The 19237-nt window shown below is 56.9% G+C and overlaps 3 protein-coding genes across 6 annotated transcripts; 1 reads left to right on the top strand and 2 right to left on the bottom strand.

Moving 5' to 3' along the window:
* Nucleotides 1-1945: 1945 nt before the first annotated feature.
* LOC136018358 (secreted frizzled-related protein 2-like) lies at nucleotides 1946-10293 on the bottom strand. The gene is given in 5 exon segments (XM_065687521.1): nucleotides 1946-3416; nucleotides 3891-3980; nucleotides 5351-5452; nucleotides 5455-5522; nucleotides 5916-10293. Coding segments are annotated over 5 exon segments (918 nt in total). The 5' UTR covers nucleotides 6242-10293; the 3' UTR covers nucleotides 1946-3084.
* Nucleotides 10294-10381: 88 nt separating this feature from the next.
* DALRD3 (DALR anticodon binding domain containing 3) lies at nucleotides 10382-16469 on the bottom strand. Of its 2 annotated transcripts, XM_065687512.1 has the most exons (14): nucleotides 16292-16469; nucleotides 14250-14999; nucleotides 13886-14178; nucleotides 13531-13811; nucleotides 13252-13310; nucleotides 13027-13149; nucleotides 12736-12806; nucleotides 12358-12416; nucleotides 11983-12065; nucleotides 11774-11897; nucleotides 11611-11669; nucleotides 11407-11520; nucleotides 11122-11190; nucleotides 10382-10916 (listed from the first exon to the last, which is right to left on the bottom strand). In XM_065687512.1, exons 2-14 carry the CDS (start codon nucleotides 14523-14525, stop codon nucleotides 10797-10799), a joined length of 1731 nt encoding a protein of 576 aa, XP_065543584.1. In that variant the 5' UTR covers nucleotides 14526-14999; nucleotides 16292-16469; the 3' UTR covers nucleotides 10382-10796. The 2 variants fall into 2 exon arrangements, with proteins under 2 accessions (XP_065543584.1, XP_065543585.1); XM_065687513.1 differs by lacking the exon at nucleotides 16292-16469 and having other exon boundaries at nucleotides 14439-15814.
* NDUFAF3 (NADH:ubiquinone oxidoreductase complex assembly factor 3) lies at nucleotides 16391-18898 on the top strand. Of its 3 annotated transcripts, none has more exons than XM_065687518.1 (5): nucleotides 16428-16720; nucleotides 17587-17779; nucleotides 17861-17927; nucleotides 18204-18304; nucleotides 18445-18898. In XM_065687518.1, the coding sequence occupies exons 1-5, from the start codon at nucleotides 16482-16484 to the stop codon at nucleotides 18574-18576; spliced, it is 732 nt and encodes a 243-aa protein (XP_065543590.1). In that variant the 5' UTR covers nucleotides 16428-16481; the 3' UTR covers nucleotides 18577-18898. The 3 variants fall into 3 exon arrangements, with proteins under 3 accessions (XP_065543591.1, XP_065543590.1, XP_065543592.1); XM_065687520.1 differs by lacking the exon at nucleotides 16428-16720 and adding an exon at nucleotides 17292-17397; XM_065687519.1 differs by lacking the exons at nucleotides 18204-18304; nucleotides 18445-18898 and adding an exon at nucleotides 18079-18197 and having other exon boundaries at nucleotides 16391-16720.
* Nucleotides 18899-19237: the final 339 nt, after the last annotated feature.

Raw genomic sequence — 19237 nt, 5'->3', positions numbered from 1 at the left:
AGAAGCTGCTAACTATTAGGAAGGGGCAGGAGATTCCCAAAGTTGTAGTAATAAATGGTGATAAAGCAATTTAGTGTTGGTGCTGTAGTGCTGAGGAAGTAACTGACAGGGGAATTGACATTTAATGTCTGCCACCATTTTGCACCCTGTTCCAGATTTACCTTTATTTCTGGCTGCTCTGATACACAGCCACACAACATCTGTCTTCCAGATGTTTTAAAATCTTTACCTTTCTGTGATGACAGGTAAAGTCTCATTAATTGAACTCTTGTGTTCTGGAAATCCACCGAGAATATACAAATTGATTTTCTGGGGACAGATGATTACAAAATTCCTACTACTGCAACATCAGAGAAAACCTGTTGTCTGAAAAACATAGCATTGAGAGTCTTTTAGATGTTTTCTCAATAATATAGAAAGAGAGGTTTTTTCCAATTGCAAATGGAATACAGACCCTGAAAGCCTGGCCATAAATCAGATTTTTTATTAAACTCAATGCAATAAGTATCTGGAAGAAATATACAGAGTTCTTTTGTCATCTCCACATAAGTGGTACTTACAGTTTGCAAATTTCAGAGTGGGTTTCTGTCTGACACTCGGTAAACAGACACACCAGCCTGCAGCTGATACCCCACAGCGATCACAAACCCAGTGCCATCACCAGAACCACAGCTCTGGTTTTCACTTGAGAAAACTCTTGTTCCCACCTTCTCTGCCCTACTGGTACCCATTAAGTAAAAGAGTTGATCCTGGCCTGTGAGGACAGTTCTGAAGGAGGTTGGTCCTGGCAGCAGTAATCCCACAGCTTTTAACTTGTCACTCTGGCACTTCCATCAGTTCCAAGGGAAGCTTTGCTCCCTGAGGATGGTGTCTGACAGACAATGACCCCGAGAGTCTGTTCTCTTTTGTCCGATAACGAGGCCCCTATTTAGAAACTTCAAGTTGCAAGACAGTTCTTATCTCCCACATGAACCTGCCAGGAGCCAGCTCTGACTTTTTAAAAAACTTCCAGAGGCTTCTCTATCTATGTAAACAGAGCCAATCTAAATCATCTGGCTTAAAAACACTCCTGATGTATTGCATCTCTGTTGTTTAAATTACTGGAAGTGTGAATTAACTCGTTGTGTTAAACCCATAAGTCAATAGCAAACAAGGATTCTTGAATTTCTGGGGATTTTATTTAACACAAAGTGTTGTAGTATGTGAGAGCCTATTTAAGGAAGTAAGTGGCTGGTCTGTGATCTTTGCTTTGGGCTGTACTGGGACTAAAGCAACTGACAGCTGGTTAATGACTGAATGTCAGCTCTGTGCTTTGGCGAATGGCACAGGCACCATAGGGGAACTTGTGGTTTCACTTTTGAATGTAAGTCATCTGCATTGAACCCACTTAGAGCTTGAAAAGGTCCCTGGCCTATTTTTCCCCCTGCATCTGGCTACAAGACATCATTTCTAAAGCTCATCAGTCAGACCATCTGTGCACTTTTTAGTTAGGAAACATTAGTGATCAAATAATCCTATTAATGGAAAACAAATATCAGACAAAGCCTTTTCAACCTTCAGAACTTTTATGTGTTCTGATGTGTTTTCCAAACACAGTTCAAAAGATGCTGCTGTTGCAGGGACCAGCTGACAGTGGATTCTGTGGATTGGGTGGCAGTTTGCAAGACAAGGCAGAAGGAAGGAGTAAAATCTAGGAAATCTGGCTGTGTTTTTCTTCAGATCCTCAGGGAATATAAGTAATTGCTACACAAATGTCAGGGTGCAGCTGAATTTCAGTGTGAGCATCTGAGGCTCATCTCAGCCCACACTGAAGCTGAAGAGTTCACATCACAGGTTGTTGGTGTGCTTTGTGAGCACAGGGAGGCAATGTGTCTCCATCAGACCGGGTGGCTGCCCACAACCGAGACTGTAGGTGGTGTAACCACACAGAAGAGCTGTTTTCCCCTTTATTTCGGTCTCAAGTTTAATCCAGTATAGAAAACTTTCCACTTTATTTTTGTTAGGCAGGAGAAATCCAAATTGTTTTCTTGTTTGGGGATTTGCTGTTTTCTGCTCTGTGGTCTGGAGTGCAGGGAATCACAGTCCCTACTTACTTGGGTGAGAATGAGCTGCAGAGAACTTGGTGAGATTGAGTTTTTCCACCTTTTCTATCTTCTTTGCATGCAGGAGGAGGGGCAGAGAGTAGTGTAATGTTTCTCCCCCTTTCCCTTATCACAACTGCAAGTAGCTGCTGTTGTGCAGGGATTGGGGCTCACCTCCAATTCCCCAGCAAAGCTTTGGTTGCCCACAAAAGCAGAGGTTTCAGTGGCTGATGTCTCATTACTGCTCTGCTCTTTCTCAAGGCTCTTGTGACATCTTGATATCCCAGTTACTGGGGATCCAACCTGAATTTCTGATGTTAAAAAATGGTTTTCCCTGTTATGCAGAAGCCCTCAGCTATCTTAACTCTCTGCCTTTCCTGCTTGAGAACAGCTGTTTCTTTTGCCTGTGAGAATGCTCATCAACTCTAATGCAGCAAGCTGAAGAGACAGCCTGAGTTTAGTATTAATACTTCAAGGGACAGGCATTGCAGGGGTGGGTTGTCTCCCCCTTAATTTATCTTGCACTGTTCAAGAGCAAAGTATTTTTTCCATTACACAAACAGCATCACTTAGCAGTTGGGGACTTTTGTGTAATCTCTCTGGACAGAAAGCAAGCAGACACTTGGACAGCATTAGTGGCTCATGTTCAAATAATGAAGCTGAAATGGCTATCGACTTTGATGACGAGAACTAGGAGGAACTGGCACCAGAGGTCTCTCACCTGCAGAGTTCAATTTGGTTTTGTTGTGACCTTGGATTCTACACAAAGCCGTCCACTGCAAGTCCTGGATCTGCAGAGCCTTGTGTGAGGAGTGTGTTAATACTGCATCCTCAAGCTCTGCCTCGGTAAAACAGGGATCTGTAGATGTGTAGTGAGGCCCTATCTGTGGACTATGACTGCTTTGAATCACCCAAAAGTATTGACTGTACATTTCCAAAACACCAGCTTCCAGGGAAAGGAGGTTTCTAGCCATAGGGAAGTGAGCAGTTTCTTACTGACCCTTCAGACCTTCCGGCCAGCCTGATTGGGGCAGTGGTGATGTTTCCACCTCTGCACCGCCTGGTGCAGGTTCCTGTTCTTCTGCTAGGCGTAGGCCTTGTTCACCACCACCTTTTCACTCTGTACTTCACCACTTACAACAAAGATCCCTCTGTGTATGGCTCTCATGATGTTGTGGACACAGGTCGCATCTATGTCCAGCCACTGCTGGAGCCTGCCAGGGACTTTGATTCTGAGGAGTGGGCCATGCTTCAGGACGTCCACCCTGGAGGGGTCCAAGTCGAAGTCTGAGATGGTGGTGGTGACGTTATTCCTCAGAATTTCGATTTTCACTGCTACAGGGGTTGGAAAAAGAGCTGTTAGTTCTATTTACTTTCCATATACCTCTTAACTACTTAATCATAAAGCAGCATGAGGCTTTCGTGCTGTTCCTGTAATGTGGTGACACATCCATCCCTTGTAATTGCAGTGAGCTTATGAAAGCTCTCATTTGAGGTTAGTTTCCAGTACTGAACACTGTTTTTAGAATCATAGACTCATTTAGGTAGAAAAAGACCTTTAAGATCATGAAGTCAAACTGTTAACTTGGCACTGTCAAATCCATCACTAAACCATGTCCCTCAGTGACAAGTCTACACATCTTTTAATACTTCCAGGATTGATGATTTCACCATTTCCCTGGGGAATGCTCAATACCTTAAATCCTTGGGGTCTGCTGTAAAAGCTGCATTCATTTTCTATCCATGCCATTACCTGGCTGCTGAAGGGAATGGAGGCAACTGGAAGGAAGGTGGGGGCAGGGGACTCACCAGAATCATTGGCACAGAGGTTTTCCAGGATCTCCGTGGCAGTGCTGGCTTCCTCAAGCTCACAGTCCTTGCAGCTGGCTCGGGGGACTGCTACAACAGAAATCTGGTTAGAACACCCTTGTCAAGCATCGTTGGAAAGGGTGTAATGGTACTTGGAGATCTGCAAATGGTGGCTTGCTGTTCCTCAGTGGCACTTCCTCCTGAGCTACCCAGTCCCTGCAGGGACATCTCAGATTGCCAGAGTGGGAAATGTCAAGTTCTCCTTTCTGTGGCTGGGGCAGATGCTGCTTGTCGTGCTTTGTTTATGCTTGTGTGTGTTGCTGCATGTTAAAGCAGCAGTGAAAATGCTTGGTAAAGATCTCCTAGTGTTGGTGAAACAGTAAGACCACTTGTATGGCCTGACTCCATCCAGTGATGCTGAAACGAGGCGTCTGTCCTCTCTTAACTGCTCTTGGATCAACCCCAGTATTCACCAGTATGTGCGTGTTTAATTCAGTGTTTCAGTCTTAAAGATTTAAACAGGGGACTGGAGCACCTCCCGTATGAAGACAGGCTGAGGAAGTTGGGGCTGTTCAGCCTGGAGAAGAGAAGGCTGCATGGGAACCTCATAGCAGCCTTCCAGTATCTGAAGGGGGCCTATAGGGATGCTGGGGAGGGACTCTTCATCAGGGACTGTAGTGACAGGACAAGGGGTAACGGGTTAAAACTTAAACAGGGGAAGTTTAGATTGGATATAAGGAGGAAATTCTTTCCTGTTAGGGTGGTGAGACACTGGAATGGGTTGCCCAGGGAGGTTGTGAGTGCTCCATCCCTGGCGGTGTTCAAGGCCAGGTTGGATGAGGCCTTGTGTGGGATGGTTTAGTGTGAGGTGTCCCTGCCCATGGCAGGGGGGTTGGAACTAGATGATCTTGAGGTCCTTTCCAACCCTAACTATTCTATGATTCTATGATTCTAAGATTCTTTTTCAGATGTAACTCATGTCTGCAGAGGCTCGTGCCCCTTAGTGGTATTTCCTAATGTTTAAAGACAAGGCTTGCAAAATATTTCTCCTTTTTTGCATGCTTTTAAACCCTGGACACAGCTGAAAGATGAAGGCTGCAGCTCTGGAGCTTTGCTGGAAGCACATCTCATCGCCTGGAGCCTGCACGCTATGAGCTCTCACACTGTGCCTGGGCATTAGGCTCTTGACAGCAATTCCTTCCCCTTGTCCCAAACCCTGCATGGTCTGATGGCACCCAGGGAGCTAATGAATACAGCAGAGAGGGGAACAAGCTGCAGTCAATGTTACACTAATTTTCTCAACACAGTGGCGCTCCCACAGAGAGCTAAACTGGAATTTATAACTTCTTTAAACACAGTTTAAACCCAGAAATACTGGGAATAGAAACAAGGTACAGGCTGATCCGCTGAGCTTTCAGTGTTGCCTATGGGAAAACATAGGGAAAAAGAACCGAACTTACTTCTCCTACTGGAGGAGTTTTCATCCATGGACACTGCTGCGATGCGCAGCTCGTGATCAGCAGGGAACTTGTTGCGGTTGAGGATTTCAGGCCAGGGGTACCGTAACAACTCATGACGGGAGCGCAGCTTTTCTTGACAGCTTCGCACAGGCTGTGGCAGGGGTAGATGAGCCTGGGGAGGGGATGGGGATTGCAGCATCTCTGGGCTCCTCCTGGCAGCAGGCTGAGGGGTTTGCTGCTGCCCAGGGCTGTGCCAGTGGGTGCCAGCAGCTACTGTGGTGTGTGAGAGGGGTGGCTGGGGCAGACAACAGCAGTGTCTGGGGTGGGAGAGTAGGAAAACCCAGAGCAGGGAACGTAATATTCCTGCTCCTGAGAGATGGAATGTTCATGTTTCAGAGGGATGCTCCCTGCTAGGAAATCCAATTGCCCCTTGCTAAGACAGACAGCACAGCTTCTTGGGAACAGCACTGGTCACACTGCTTCCACACTCTCGGGAGGCAAATGCAGTTGAGCTGTTGGGGATTTTTACTGACTACAGTGGGAATAACTTGTAAAAACATCTTACTTGTGGAAGCAGATTGGTGCAAAGAGGGAGCAGAGGAAGATCCTAGTGTCTGCGTGGCACTTCCGGGACAGCAAGGGCAGCCAGCTGGAGGACTGCTGGATCACTTTTTGCATGGTCTCATGCTCCAGCAGGTTGGGAATCCTCATCTTGGAGTAGCCGATGTCGTACCATAAAGCCATGCAGGGTGGGATGGGTGTGCAGCTGGAGGATCTCCTGAAGTAGTTCGCCCAGGCCCCTGGAGAGCCCCAGAGCAGCAGGTACACCAGGACACCCAGCAGCCGTGGGCCACCCAGCCTCAAGGGGTGCCTGTGGTAGGCTGTGACCATGCTCAGAGCGAGAAGATGGGCAGCACACCCTGGACAGAGCTGCCTCTGACTGTGGGATGCCTCTTATAGCCTAGGAGCCACCTTTCTGCCAATCTGTCCTCATTAAGCACAGCCCTTTCAGAGCCCTCATAGGGAAGACAATGCTCCAGTTTTCATTTGCCAGCGGCCCTGATTGTTTGGATTTTAGCAGGGGTTCGGCTTAGATCAGCAGGTGTGGAAATGAGGACAGGTGGGGAGGGATGAATGATGTGACCCATGTGTCTTGGGGCTCTTTCAGCCAAGAATGAATCTCAGTTTGACACCCATGCTCCAACCCTTCCCCTTTCTCTAGCTCCAGGATTAGTCATTATTTCATAAAGCCCAATGTTCTCCTCTCTTTTTTTTTTTTTTTTTTGTAAAAGCTCTAAGTCAATTAGGAGGTGTTTGTTTAGCTGGATCTATTGTTGAGCAGGCAGGGAGATAGGATGGTCTCACAGCCAGAAGTTAGCTGTCTGGGAGAGCTGAAGGTAGAGAGGAACTAATTTGCAGCTCTGGAGCCAGGCTGTTTGCAGATGGGATTGGCAGCACCTACCTGGACCGCTCTCACTCTGCAGCCTGCGTGACAAAGCGTGCTTTTCGGTTAACAGAGTTGTTCCTTCATTCAGAAATCCCACTGGAGAGAGGGATTGTCCTTCCTCCAGCACATAATTAAGATTCCAGAGGCTGTCATTGTTATAGCCCAGTTGCAGAAGATGCAGAAGAGCCAGATCCTACCAACAGATGAGTATGAGGAAGCCATGGAAATTATAGAAATCAGCCAGACTGACATTTTTAATCTGCTGAACCACAGTCAGGATGGGCAGCTGCAGCTCAAAGAGGTAGAGTGTAGGACAGACCTGGGGAAGTTTGCTGGGAGACCTTCTCAAAGATCCCCTACTCAGATCATGTCTTCATTACCCATGTGCTTGGGTATGGCCAGACCCCAATATATTCCAGTCAGTACTTGTTTAATTCTGTGTCTCAAGACTTGTGCTGGCCTTCAGCATGGAAGTTTCTAGGGAGGTGTGCAGCAGTTGTGCTGCCACTGGGAGGCAGAGGTGATCCTTGGCAGGAGATGTGTGTTTTGAATATGCTGGGTAAAACGTTCCTGGTGCTGTGGGTTTTACTTTCCCTTCAAGAGAAGGAACTTCAGGACTGGTTAACCAACTCCCAGCAGTCATTTGCCGTGACCTAAACTGGAAATAACAGCACTCATCAGCCATATGCTGTATGTGGCTGCACATGGTTCTCACTGCAGTCTTTCTGCAGAGATGTGCTGATGCCTGGCTGCAGAGTAGAGCCCATCAGGCCTCAAGCAGGGCAGCTGTAGGGTTGTGGCAGTACAAGAAACCAGTGCCTGGTGTTGATCCATCTATGAATTTCAGGTGTTGATCCACACCCGGCTTGGGAATGGCACATGGATCACCCCCGAAAACATCTGGGAGATGTACACTGTGGTCAAGGCTGATCCTGATGGGCATGGTAAGAGCAGCTCCATGGGAATCGCTTCACCCTCAGCACGGTGAACACCTCGCACAGCCATGTGGGGCAGAGCAAGAGACGTGCCCCTGCCCAGGTCTGTTTCTCTACCTGTGTTCTTCAAATGAAAATAACACTGCTTTAGAGACATCGGCAAAAAAAGTGTAAACCTCTTCATCACCAGTCTAGTTGCAGACTAGTTCTACTTCCTGGGCTTGGATCTTGCAAAAGCAGGACCAGAACACAGCTCTGTGTTCCATCTCACCTCTCAGACCTGCCTTGGTTCGTGCCGTTGTAATGAGACCTTCAGGGTGTGCTTCTGCTCCTGTACCACTCTGGCTCTGACTATGTAGCTCTTGTTACCTGGGCTGCAGATGCTAAGGTGCCACCTTCCACTTCCACACCGTTTTCATAGAGACTTCTGCAGCAAGCTGGGAGCCCCACATCTCTGGCAGGCCTTAATAAGTGGAGGTGATTTTGTTGGTCAGCCTTTGGTGCTGACCCTCCTATCTGCCACTGCAAACTCTTGTATCCATTCCATGAGGCCACTTCTGCTCCTCCTCTCCTGGTCTCCCAAGGGCTTCCGCTGGTCCAGACATGCACTGTAGCCTCTGCTGCTCTAATTAGAGTGACCTCAGTTAAGCAGCGGACAAGCACTGGGCGTGGAAGAAGACCAGGCACAAGCTTGTCAAGATGGACCCGGAGACAAGGTGGTGCTCGGGGGCTGCTTGAAGCAGGGTTAGCAGTGACCATGGCCCGGGAGGATGCTGGGAATGGCTCTGGGATACCCGCTCTGTGCAGCTGCAGGCTCAGCTGAGGCAGAAGGAGGTGGTGTGGCTTTATGTTGTTGAGCATCATGTGTTTGCTGCAAGTATATGTCCCTGTCGGTCATACCTGGAACCAGCACTGAGTAGAAGCTGACTCCCTGGAAGTTCCTGGCTGCCGCCTGCAGTGACAGATCATTCCAGTGAGGAGCTGTCATGGAGACCAGAGCTGGGGCTGAGAGGAGAGCTCCGCAGGGGAGGCTGCTGCCATGGATGTGGCCAGCTCTGAGCCAGGAGCAGGATGGCGCACGGTGGGCAGTGGAGGCAGAGGTGCCAGGAGCCCCCTTCTCGCACATCCAACTGTCCTCTGCTCCACCGCAGGGTCTTCGGGCTGCTGGACCCTGCTCAGAAGCTGGTGTTGGTGGCAGAGTTATTTCACCACCAGCACTGTGTGCTGAAGGTGGAGGCATTCCTGCACACGCGGGCAGGAGGACAGAGGTGAGCCTTGAATGCTGTGCTGCAGCCCACTGGAGCTCTGGGGAGAAGTGTTGATCCTGGCAGGGATGGCAGCGGGTGGAGGGAAGGGTGAAATAGCCCATTGGGGCTGTTCTGCTTCCCCAGATCATGGTGGAGACCTGCAGGGCTGTGGATAGAGGCTCCCCAACACCTTCCTTCCAGGAGGCACCTCCTGTGCAGCACAGCCACTGATGGAGCTGTTGCCTTCTGGGACAATACCAGCCCCATCATGGATGCAGTGGGTGCTCTGCACCAAGCAGAGAGATGCAGCCCCTGGGTGAGTGCAGCAGCCGGTGGCTCTGCGCTGCCACCCACGGAGACCACACTCCTGACTGACCCTATTACCCCAGCGCTGGGAGCCCTGCTGCTCACCGTGATGGCCCATAGCTGCAGCATGAACAGCCTCCACATCTGTAAGACACTGGAGGGACGGTACCTGGTGGCCAGCAGCAGTGACGACAGCTCCATCCACGGCTGCCTGCTGGAGACCTTAGATGGGGATAATCCCACAGCGGGGACCTGCCTACATGTCCTGGAGCAGGTGGCCCAGCCCTGTGCCCACATTGCCCATATGATGGGGATCTGGGTGCTGCAGCTGGACCTGCTGCTCTTCACCTTGGTGGACCAGCACCGTGGTAGCATAGCTGGGGAGGGCTGGACGAGCTCAGCAGAGCCTTCTTCCCTGTGCCCGACCTGGCTGAGCTGGACTGCTGGGAGGTGGTGGAGGCTCGCAGGGAGCAGTGGCTCTGTTGTGTGCTCTGTGGACAGGGGCTGGAGATGCTGAGTGGCACAATCCCCCCTGAGCCCCCTCCATCAGAACCTCCCCAGTAGTAGGGCAAGTGTGGCCTAACCAGTTCCCTGCACTTGTGCTGTGCACATAACTGCAGCCTCTGTCCCTGCCTCCATGCTGATGTGTCCTCTCCTGAGGGGACAGGAGTGCTCGGCTCCTTGGGGAGAGCGCAGCCACATCTGTGGGGCTCAAGGCTGGTGGTCTCAAGGGCAAAAGCAGAGGTGACCCCTCCTGGACAAGCTGCAGCTCCCCAGGTAATAATAAAGGAGTGCAGTCATCAACCCACCTTGCCCAGGAGTTCCTCCTCCCCAAGGTATGAGGAACCAAGCTTTCCAGCCCTAATTCCATAGAGTATGCTTAGTAGAGTGCTGAGCCCTTGGAGCTTGTGAGCAGCAGGAGGCCAATGGTGCAGCACGTGGCAGGCTGCAGCTCGTGCTCTCTGGGACAGGACCCTGTGGGACAGCCCTGACCCTGCAGTGCTGGTGACTATAATGACACAAGTAGGGTCACTGATCCTTTGCAGCCCCCCATGGGACATAGTGCTCTATTAGACATGTGAACACACACACAAGCATTTGTCCAGCAACAAATGTATTGGACCTCAGTGATGGGGCCTGGCCCAGGGCTCAACAGGGGCTGTGAGCCTCAGGAGCTCCCTGCCAGCATGGAGCAACCTTCAATAAACAGCATGCGGGGAAGCACAGTTGATGCCTGGCTTTCTAGTGCCTTGTCCCTGGTGCTGCTTCTCCCAGTATGCCCCAGCCTGGCCTGCAGGGCACTCCAGCATCCACCCTTCTGCTGGTTGGACATGGCATACTGGGTCCATGTAGCCAAACCCCCAAACTGCATGGGCTGAGGCATGTCCCAACCCCTCTGACAGTGGGGCAAGCCCCTTGCCCTGCCAGGGAGAACGTGCCCTTGTCCTTCCCCAGTGGCGGTGGAGTGTACTGATGCCTGTCACACTGTAATGTGGCTTTTGAGGGGTGGCTCAGATCTGGCTGAGTGGTGGGAGGTGCAGCGTACCCAGCGCGCTGTGGAACACATCCCGCACCACTGCCAGCAGCTGGAGACGGGCAAACATCTGCTCAAAGAGGTGAGGGAACGGCTCCTGCAGGGACAAAGACAGTGACTTGGGGCTGGTGGCTGTATGGCTTCTCAACATGCTGGCCCTGGGGGCACTGCTGCCTCTGCACCCTTTGCACCCTTGAGGGGCTGGTGCAGGGCTGCATCATGCTGTGGGCACCCTAATTCCTGTTCTCCACAGCTGCAATGCAGCCCCAGGAAGGACCACAGGGCTGGGACACCCAACTCACCCCCAGGATGTGCACCCGGTTGTAGTAGGAGCTGAAATCCATGCTGAGTTGGATCAGGAACTTGCACACCTGCAGGACAGAGCTTCTGCTGGTATAGTGGGGTCTAGCCAGTCTTAGGTTCTTCCACACCCCAAGCACAGCAGAAGCAACCCGAGGGGTTCTGCAGTCTCTCCCCTTGGCATTACCCCTGTGTCACTGGTGAGCAGCAGCCTGCCAGCATTTAGCCTTGCCCTGGGCTGGGACTGTTGGAGCAGCACCCATGGGTGCTATGGCATGTGCACTTACTGCTTCTGTGTTGGCTGTGATCCGGATCCCTTTGGTGGGTGCAGGCAGCTGTGCTGCCTGCTGCAGGACTTCAGGGAAGGGCAGGAGGTAGTTGAAGAGCAGGAGCCATTCGGCCTGTGAAAGGACTGTGTCAGACAGGGCTGGATACTCGCAGCCAGCAGCATCACCAGAGCTGGTCTGCACATTCCCCTTCTCAGCACTCACCTCTTCCCGGAGGCAGGAGAAGTTCAGCTCAGAGGGTGGTGGCAGAGGTGGGTACGTGCCTGGAAAGAAGGCGGGGAGCTGCTGTTGTGCCTGGAGGAGCCACGTACCTCCAGGCGTGAAGAACAGCCCCACAGTGGCTGTGAGGGCTGCAAGTGGTGCTCACCCTGCTCCACAGCTCGCTGGAAGGTGTCAAAGAGCGTGGCCAGCCGGGCACAGTTGTACATCACAAAGGCGCCACTCTTGGTCCCCTTGGTGGAGATGCTGCTGTCCTGCAGGTCCAGTGTGATCTGAGGGCAGAGCCAAGTCATAGTCCAGGCTGCACCACTGCTTTGTGCATATCATGGGTTGTCCCTACGCAAACCACCGTCCTACCTGACTGCGGTGAGCAGTGCTCAACATCTCGAACCTGATGGCAGCCGCTGTGAGGGTATCGATCACCTCAGTCCAGGCCTCATCTGTGGAGAACACAGATGGCATCAGCACAGCTCATTGCATTCCCTTGTACCATCACACCCAGCACCTAGGCAGGACGCCCTCTCCCAGGGCTAGGAAGCACCAGGGGAAGCTGGGTACCACCATACTACCCCTGGGCCCCATCTGCAGGTGCTGCTCTGTGCTGTGGCAGGTTACACACCTTCCCCCAGGCACCATCAGCACTGGGTCCATCACAGAGGGAAGAGGGAGCACCCAGAGGAGCAGCAGAGATGGGGATGGAGCAGTACCTGTATGCAGAGCTGCAGTGCTCACCTTGTGCAAGCTCCCCGTACTTCATCACGGAGGCTTTGTACATCTGGCGCTTTCGGAGCCTGGGAGGAACAGAGACAGACACAGCTCACTCCAGGGTGGATACCACCCTGCACCACTGCAGCACCCAGCTCCTGCTGCTGCCTTTCGTACAGGCAGCACTGAGAGGGACAGAAGCAGCACTGCTGGAGGACACTGGGACTGGGGCTGAGCACCTCTAGGCCTCTGAGACCACAAAAAGCAGACCAGAGGGACTGCACAGAACTCTGTGCTCACCAGCTTGCTCAGTGTGGCTGCCTGTGTGTCCACAAGGCCAGACAGAGTACAGGCAGCCTCAGCAGGTGAGCAACACAGCAGACACCTTGCTACACACCGACTTACTGGAAGTAGTGGTCCGCCCCGATGGGTGATGAGGGGTTTGTCACCTTTACTGGCCCACAGACGAGGTATTTCTGAAAGAGTGAGGCCAGGGCAGCGGTCAGAGACACTGAAGCTCCACAAAATGCAGTGCTGACCTGGGCTAAAGCCAGTGCTCTTCCAGCTGTGTCAGCATCATGGAACGATTTGGACTGGAAGGGACCTTAAAGCTCCTCTACTGCAGGCTCTGAAGGAGAGGCCAGCTGAGCACGGGGATGCTGAGGGTGACAGTGAGGAAGGTGGGAGGTTCCTCACCTGTAAAGCTGTGTGAGGTCCTGGATCCAGAATCCTCCAGAGCAGATCCAGCTGCTGCTGCTGGAATTCCTCCTCGCAGCTCACCACATGCACGATGCTGCAGCAGCTCCCCTGGCCTCCAGCCTGTAGTAGAGCACAGCAGGAACCTCACATACTGTTGTTGCATGACAAGAAGGGAAGGACGCCTGGCAAGCAGGGGGCCTGCAGAGCTGAAGGGGTACTCACTGTGCACTGCAGAGCAGCTTGCTGCAGCTCAGCCACAGACCACAGCTTCCCCTCCGTCACTGCAAGAAGGAGGAAGAACACTCAGTGGGACATGAGGGGTCACCCCATCCCAACATCCTGCACCATTGGCTCAAACCAGATCAAAGGGGAGTAAGAGGAGGAGGGAATTTAGACTAAAACCCTCTTATTTTCTACAAAGCCCACTGAAAACAAGGGATCAAGCCTGTTCATAGCCCTTCACCCCTTGCTGTCACACTGAGCTGCTGTACCGAAGCTCACCCAGAAGCACATCCAGATTGGGGTCATACCCCACCAGGCCCTGCTGCTCCACAAAGCCCTTCAGCTGCACCTTACAGATGACATCCGCGGGCAGCTCGGCTGCGCCAGGCCCCTGCCCGCTGCCTGCGGCACAAGGCGCCCGGGCCAGCCCTCGCTTCAACGCCGAGACAGCATCAGAGAGGTCGGGGTCGGCGGGGCCGGCGGGCCAGTCAATGCGGAGCTGCCGCAGCACGTCCTGGCGCCCCTCCTCCGAGAGCGCGGGGACCAGGCGGGCGTGGACCCTGCGAGAGAGGCAGAGGCGGCCGCTGGCAGCGCGGGGCCGTGACGCGGGGCGGGGCGAGGGGCAGGCACTCACCCCTGTGCGCGCAGGAGCTGCGCTAGGTGGTCGGCCAGCAGCAGAGGGCGGAGGTGTCGCGGCCGTGGGGCGCCGGGGCCGCGCAGGGCCGGGCAGTGCAGCACCACGGACGGGGCCGGTGCGGGGGCCGGTGCGGGCGCCGGGCCGGGCGCGGAGCACAGCAGCAGCCGCCGGAACGCCTCGGGGCGCCGCAACCGCACCTCCAACCCCGCGGGCGCCTGCTGCGCGCTCCCCACCGCCAGCACGCCCGCGCCGCACAGCGACGTCACGAGCTCCACGACGTCCGCCGGCACCTATTGGGCCACAGGGCGGCGCGTCATCCCTCTGCTCGCGTGTGACCAGACCCCCGCCCGCCGCCGCGTACCTGCCCGCCCGGGAAGGCGGCGCGCAGCGCAGCCCGCGGCGCCAGGAAGTCGCGGTGCCGCAGGTTGCGGGCGCTGCTCTCCTTCACCCACAGAGCCCCGGGGCGCCCCAGCGCTTCGTTCAGCGCCCGCAGCGTCGCCGCCACCCCCGGCCGGACCTCGGCCGCCTCCATCGCAAACCGGGCCGGTACCTCTGCCGGAAGTACCGCTCGTTCAGCCGGAAGTGGCATCACCTCCCAGCTCACCACCCCTCTGTGGGTGTCACTGGCGGCCGCCATGTTGAGCGCGGCGTGCGGCGCTGCCAAGCGGCCATCTTGGGTGCGGGTGGGTTGGACTCAGCACGGCGGCCATCTTGGGAGTAGGGAGCGCTGAGGGCCGCCATGATGAGTGCGGCTGGCAGCGCAGCGCCGCCATGATGTGTGTGGCGGGCCGCGGAGTCCCGCACAGCCCTGGCATCGCTTCACCGCAGCACGGCCCGAGGCAGCTCCTGAGTGAAGGCCACGGGGCGATCACCGGCACGGTCGAGCGCAGGGCTGGGGACGAGAGGTTGCTCCTCGGCCTCCTCAGGGCGGCTCCTGCCCTACCCCAGGCACTGAGGGAGTCACAGGTGGGCAGGTAGCTCTGGATGGACCAAGGGTGTGAGGCACATCCAGGCTCCCGCTTCAGCCTCGCGGCCCGCGAGCCCCACAGGGGTGTAACAGGGTGGTTGAGGAGCACCAGCACTTGGTGTACTTTGATGCGGAAGCCGGGCTCTGCGCAGGGGAGAGCAGTGAGGATGAGCAGCTATGGGTGCATGGAGCTGCCCTCCCACCCCGCACATTAGCAAAACTCATCAGCCCCAGCAGGAAGGAGGTGGAAGCGATTAGATCGCTCCATTGCGGTCTTGATGACATCTGCAGAGCTGTGCGCCCACACTGCTGCCCAGCTCCATGCACAGCGCACCCACAGCGGGGCTGTACTCCCCTATGGGGCTGCAGTCGAAGCCAGCTCTGACCCGGGCGCAGGGGCGACGGCCTTGGCACAGCCCCAGCCCCAGATCTCCGGTGCGGAGCAGGTATCCAGGAAGCACCGAACCCGCTGTGGCGGCAGCAAGGAGCACGTGTCCCAGGGACCTCCCTCCTGCCCTTCCCTTCCTGCCCTCCCCAAGAGCATGGTGGGGGGGCCCTCTGCCCACAGGGCCCAAACCGGTTCCTCCAGGGCTCATGTGCCCATGGCAGGGGCATGGCGAGGGCAGATCCTGGCAGTGCTTGCATGGGCTCTGTTGGGAGCACAGCAACAGCTTGTTATGGGGCACAGCCGTGTCCCCCCCAGAGGGGCCGTGCCATGGCGGGGTGCTCCCTGCACCACTCACAGCCAAGAGGTGATCTGAGAATCGCTGCTCACACCAGACCAACTGCTGACTGTCCGCAGGGCAGGAGCCACCCGGGACCCCTGCCCAGAAGGGGGGGATGCACTGGGAGCTCGGTCAGACCTTGTGTTACTGCTCAGGCAGGATCCAGGCTGGATCCCCTAGAGCCGGGGGTCCCACAGGCAGCACACATAAAGCCCAGCAGCGCCACGGGGGGCTCTCGGAGGTGCCAAAAGAGCTTTGGACAGACACGACATCCCCGATGGCTCTGTGGCTGCCCGCTCAGCGGGAGTGATCGTGTCATTCCAAAGCCGTCTCTCTCCGGGGGACATACCTGCCAGGAGCCAGGGGGGGTGGCAGCACCTCACAGGTGGCCACATCGCACTGTGGGTTTGTCCCTAGGAAGCGAGCTGCTGTATTTAGCCATTAGGGGTATAGGACCACCAGGGACACCGGGGATCCCGGTGTCCCATAGAGGGGTTGGAGTGGGGCAAGCGGCTTTGGCATGGGGCAGCAGGCTGTGGGGCGAGGCAGGGGCGGCAGCGCGGGTAACGAAACCCCAGGGCAGCTGGGCACAGCGGGGACAGCTGCTTTTGGGATTCCGTTGCCCGCGCCGGCGCCACAGAGAGACGCATACGGGGGCCACAACCACGGCACCCTGACAGCGGGCCAAGGAGGGGAGAGAAGGCGACTTACCGCCGGGAACCGGAGCTGCACGGCAGCCGCAGCCAGGCCGGTTGTGGCTGTGGGCTGTGCCTCGGGCCGGGTGCCAAGGGGAGGGCGGCACGGCCGAGCCAAAAGGAAACTGCTCGGAACAAAGCTCCGGTGGGGCCGGAGCATCTGGTGCCAGCCCAGCGAACACCCCGACGGGGCCCGGAAACACGAGATGGCCCCGAGGGAGGGCAGCGCCACCTGCGCAGCCCTCGGACACCCGTCACGGGGAAGTGAAACCGTGTGGGGAACCCCGCGGCTCCACGTGGTGCTCACAACCGAAGCGCTGCCGTTGCCCGTCCATGGGGTGTGGGGCTCCCCGATGCCTCCCCACCGCGGAGGCGGGAACGGTCCCATCGCCGACTCCGGGAGCTCCACGGTGCCGCCGCGGTGCCGGGGCTCCGGCTGGTCCCGGTGGGTGGCGCAGGGTGCGGGACGGGGTTCCCAGCCCCGGGGCACCTCCCGGAGCCCCCAGTGCCGCACCACCGAGCGCGGCACGGAGGAAGCGGGGCCGGCAGCCTGCGGAGCTCGGGCAGCGGCGGCTCGGGGGGCAATTGTGCCGAGCCCAGGTCCCGCTCCCTCCCGCCGCCCCAGGCCCGGCCGCTCCGCGGGGTGTCGGGGTCCCGGCACCGGGAGCCGCGCCGCTCCCCTCTCACCTCCGGTACAGCAGCCCGGCACAGTCCGCGGCCCTCCCGCCGCCGGCAAGCGGGACCCCCCGCGGTGCCCCCGCCACCCGCCCCGCCGCCGCTTTCGGTTTCGCTCCGCCGCTGCCCCCGGGCGCGCCACGGGGCGGTCCCGGCCGTGGTCCCGGTCCCGGTCCCGGGGGAGGGCGGTGTTGGGGTGTTTGTGTGTCCCTCCCCCGGCGGGAGGGGGTGGCAGCCCCGGGGGGGATGGCCCCGGCCGCGCTCCCGCCCCCGGTGCCGCTGTCGCTGTCCCAGCCCAGCCAGCGCGGCCGGCGACGGCCGCCAGGGGGCGCGCCGAGGGGGCGGGACCGCTGCTCGCGGTTCCGGCGGCGGCGCGGCCATGGCGGTGGCGGTATCGGTGGCGGCGCGGCGGCTGCTGGGCTCCGCGGGGCGGCTGGCGGCGGGCGGGTACGGGACAGGGACAGGGACCGGCACCGGGCCCATGGCGGCACCCCCGGGGCTGGGTCGCGGCATCGCGGTGGGGCCCCAGCGGCTGGGGACGTGGGGCTGCCGGAGGGTGACTGAGGGGTGCCCTTGGGGCTCGCTTTGGGGCTGGTCATGGGTCACACGTACCGGAGCCACCCGCCGTCCCCACAGGGTGCCGCACCGGGCTCACCGCCTCACCCCGTCGGACGATGAGCTCTACCAGCGCACTCGTCTGACGGTGCTGGAGCCGGAGTCCCGCAACATCATGTTCATCGAGGGCTACAGCAGCCGCGGCTTCACCGTCAACGGGGACGTGGTGGTGGGGCCCTGCGCCGTCCTGCCCCGCACCATCCTCCAGTGGAACGTGAGTGCGCGGCGCCGGGGCCGGGGCCGGGGCCGGGCGCCCCGGGCTCTGCCCCGCTCAGTGCTCGCCGCGTCCCCGCAGGTCGGCTCCTACAGGGACATCTCGCACGAGAGCCTGTCGCTGTTCCGGCTGCTGGAGCCCCGTATCGGTACGTGGGGTGGCCGGGGCTGTCACAGCCGGACCGGGATAGCTCCTGAGCTGTGCCCTCGGGGCCAGCACAGCGCTGCCAAGCCCACCCGCAGGGCCCTGACCGTGCTTTGGGTGATGGAGCTGCGCTTTCAAACCCTTCTGCTCCGCAGGAGCGGCAGGGGGCACGCAGCGAAACAAGCTTCCTCCTCGTTTGTACTCTGTGGGAGCTGGTCCCTGTGGGAATGGCAGGTCTGAGGCAGCTTGAGTGCAGCCTGTGGTCGTGTCCTGTTTGCAGAGATCCTGGTGCTGGGCACAGGAGACAGGGTGGAGCGGCTCCATCCCGCCATGCTGAAGCAGATGCGGGAGTGTGGGATCGCTGTGGAGGTGCAGGACACGGTAAGGAGGGTGCGTGCAGAGCACCCCAGCGAGGAGGTGGGTGGTGGCCATGAGGACGAGGCAGGAGGTTGTGCACCTTGTGTGGAAGGGCTTTGTCTCCTGCCCAAGGACTGCAGCTTCGCTCCCTTTTGATTTCACAGCCAAATGCCTGTGCAACCTTCAACTTCCTCACGAGTGAGAAGCGCATGGTGGCTGCGGGGCTCATCCCTCCGCGTGGCACCTCCACGGACACATCAGGCGCTGTCTATGCAGTTCTGCCCTCTCCTGCCTGAAGCCCCCTGAGCACCACTGGAGAAACTCATTGGAGCTGTCGGCGCTGCTGGCTGGAGTTGGCTGCACGCAGGAGGGTGTTGTGGAGTGCATGGACTTGGCTCTGCCCTAAATCCCAGTTTCTCGCCCTCCTTGCCCAGCCTGGAGCATGGCGTGAGGTATGAGCATTGCTGGCAGCAGAGCACCCAGAGCCCTGCTGTGCCCGGTGCCTTGGCATCAAGAACCCGTTGCCCCAGGGCAGAGTGGAGGTGCTGGGGCGAGTTGCACGCTTTGGGGCACATTTGGGGCTCCACAAGGAAAATAAATGTTAATTGGGTGCACAAAGCAATTGTGTGGTGGTTCATGCACTGTGGGTTGGCTGCCTAGGCAGTGTGTGGCAACCAGGGCACAGCCAGCACTGGTCACACACGGCCACCTCTGCAGGAGGGGGAATGGCTGCAGCCACCAGCCCCAGATCAGGCCACGGCCTGGCTTTTGACTGATGAGCGAGCGAACATTTGACAGGATTATGTTATAATTGAAGGCTCTGGTTTTAGCAGGTGTGAATCTAATTTGACATCACTGTGCTGACGAGTGATTGCTTTCAGTCAGCAACTTAAGAGACACAAAACATTGATCGTGAACAGGCGTTCTTCAGCTGGAGTGAGGTTTGCATGTGTTTAT

The sequence above is a fragment of the Lathamus discolor genome, chromosome 7, assembly GCF_037157495.1.
Source record: "Lathamus discolor isolate bLatDis1 chromosome 7, bLatDis1.hap1, whole genome shotgun sequence".
Taxonomy (NCBI): Eukaryota; Metazoa; Chordata; class Aves; order Psittaciformes; family Psittacidae; genus Lathamus; species Lathamus discolor.
This window is presented reverse-complemented; position numbering and strand designations above follow the sequence as displayed.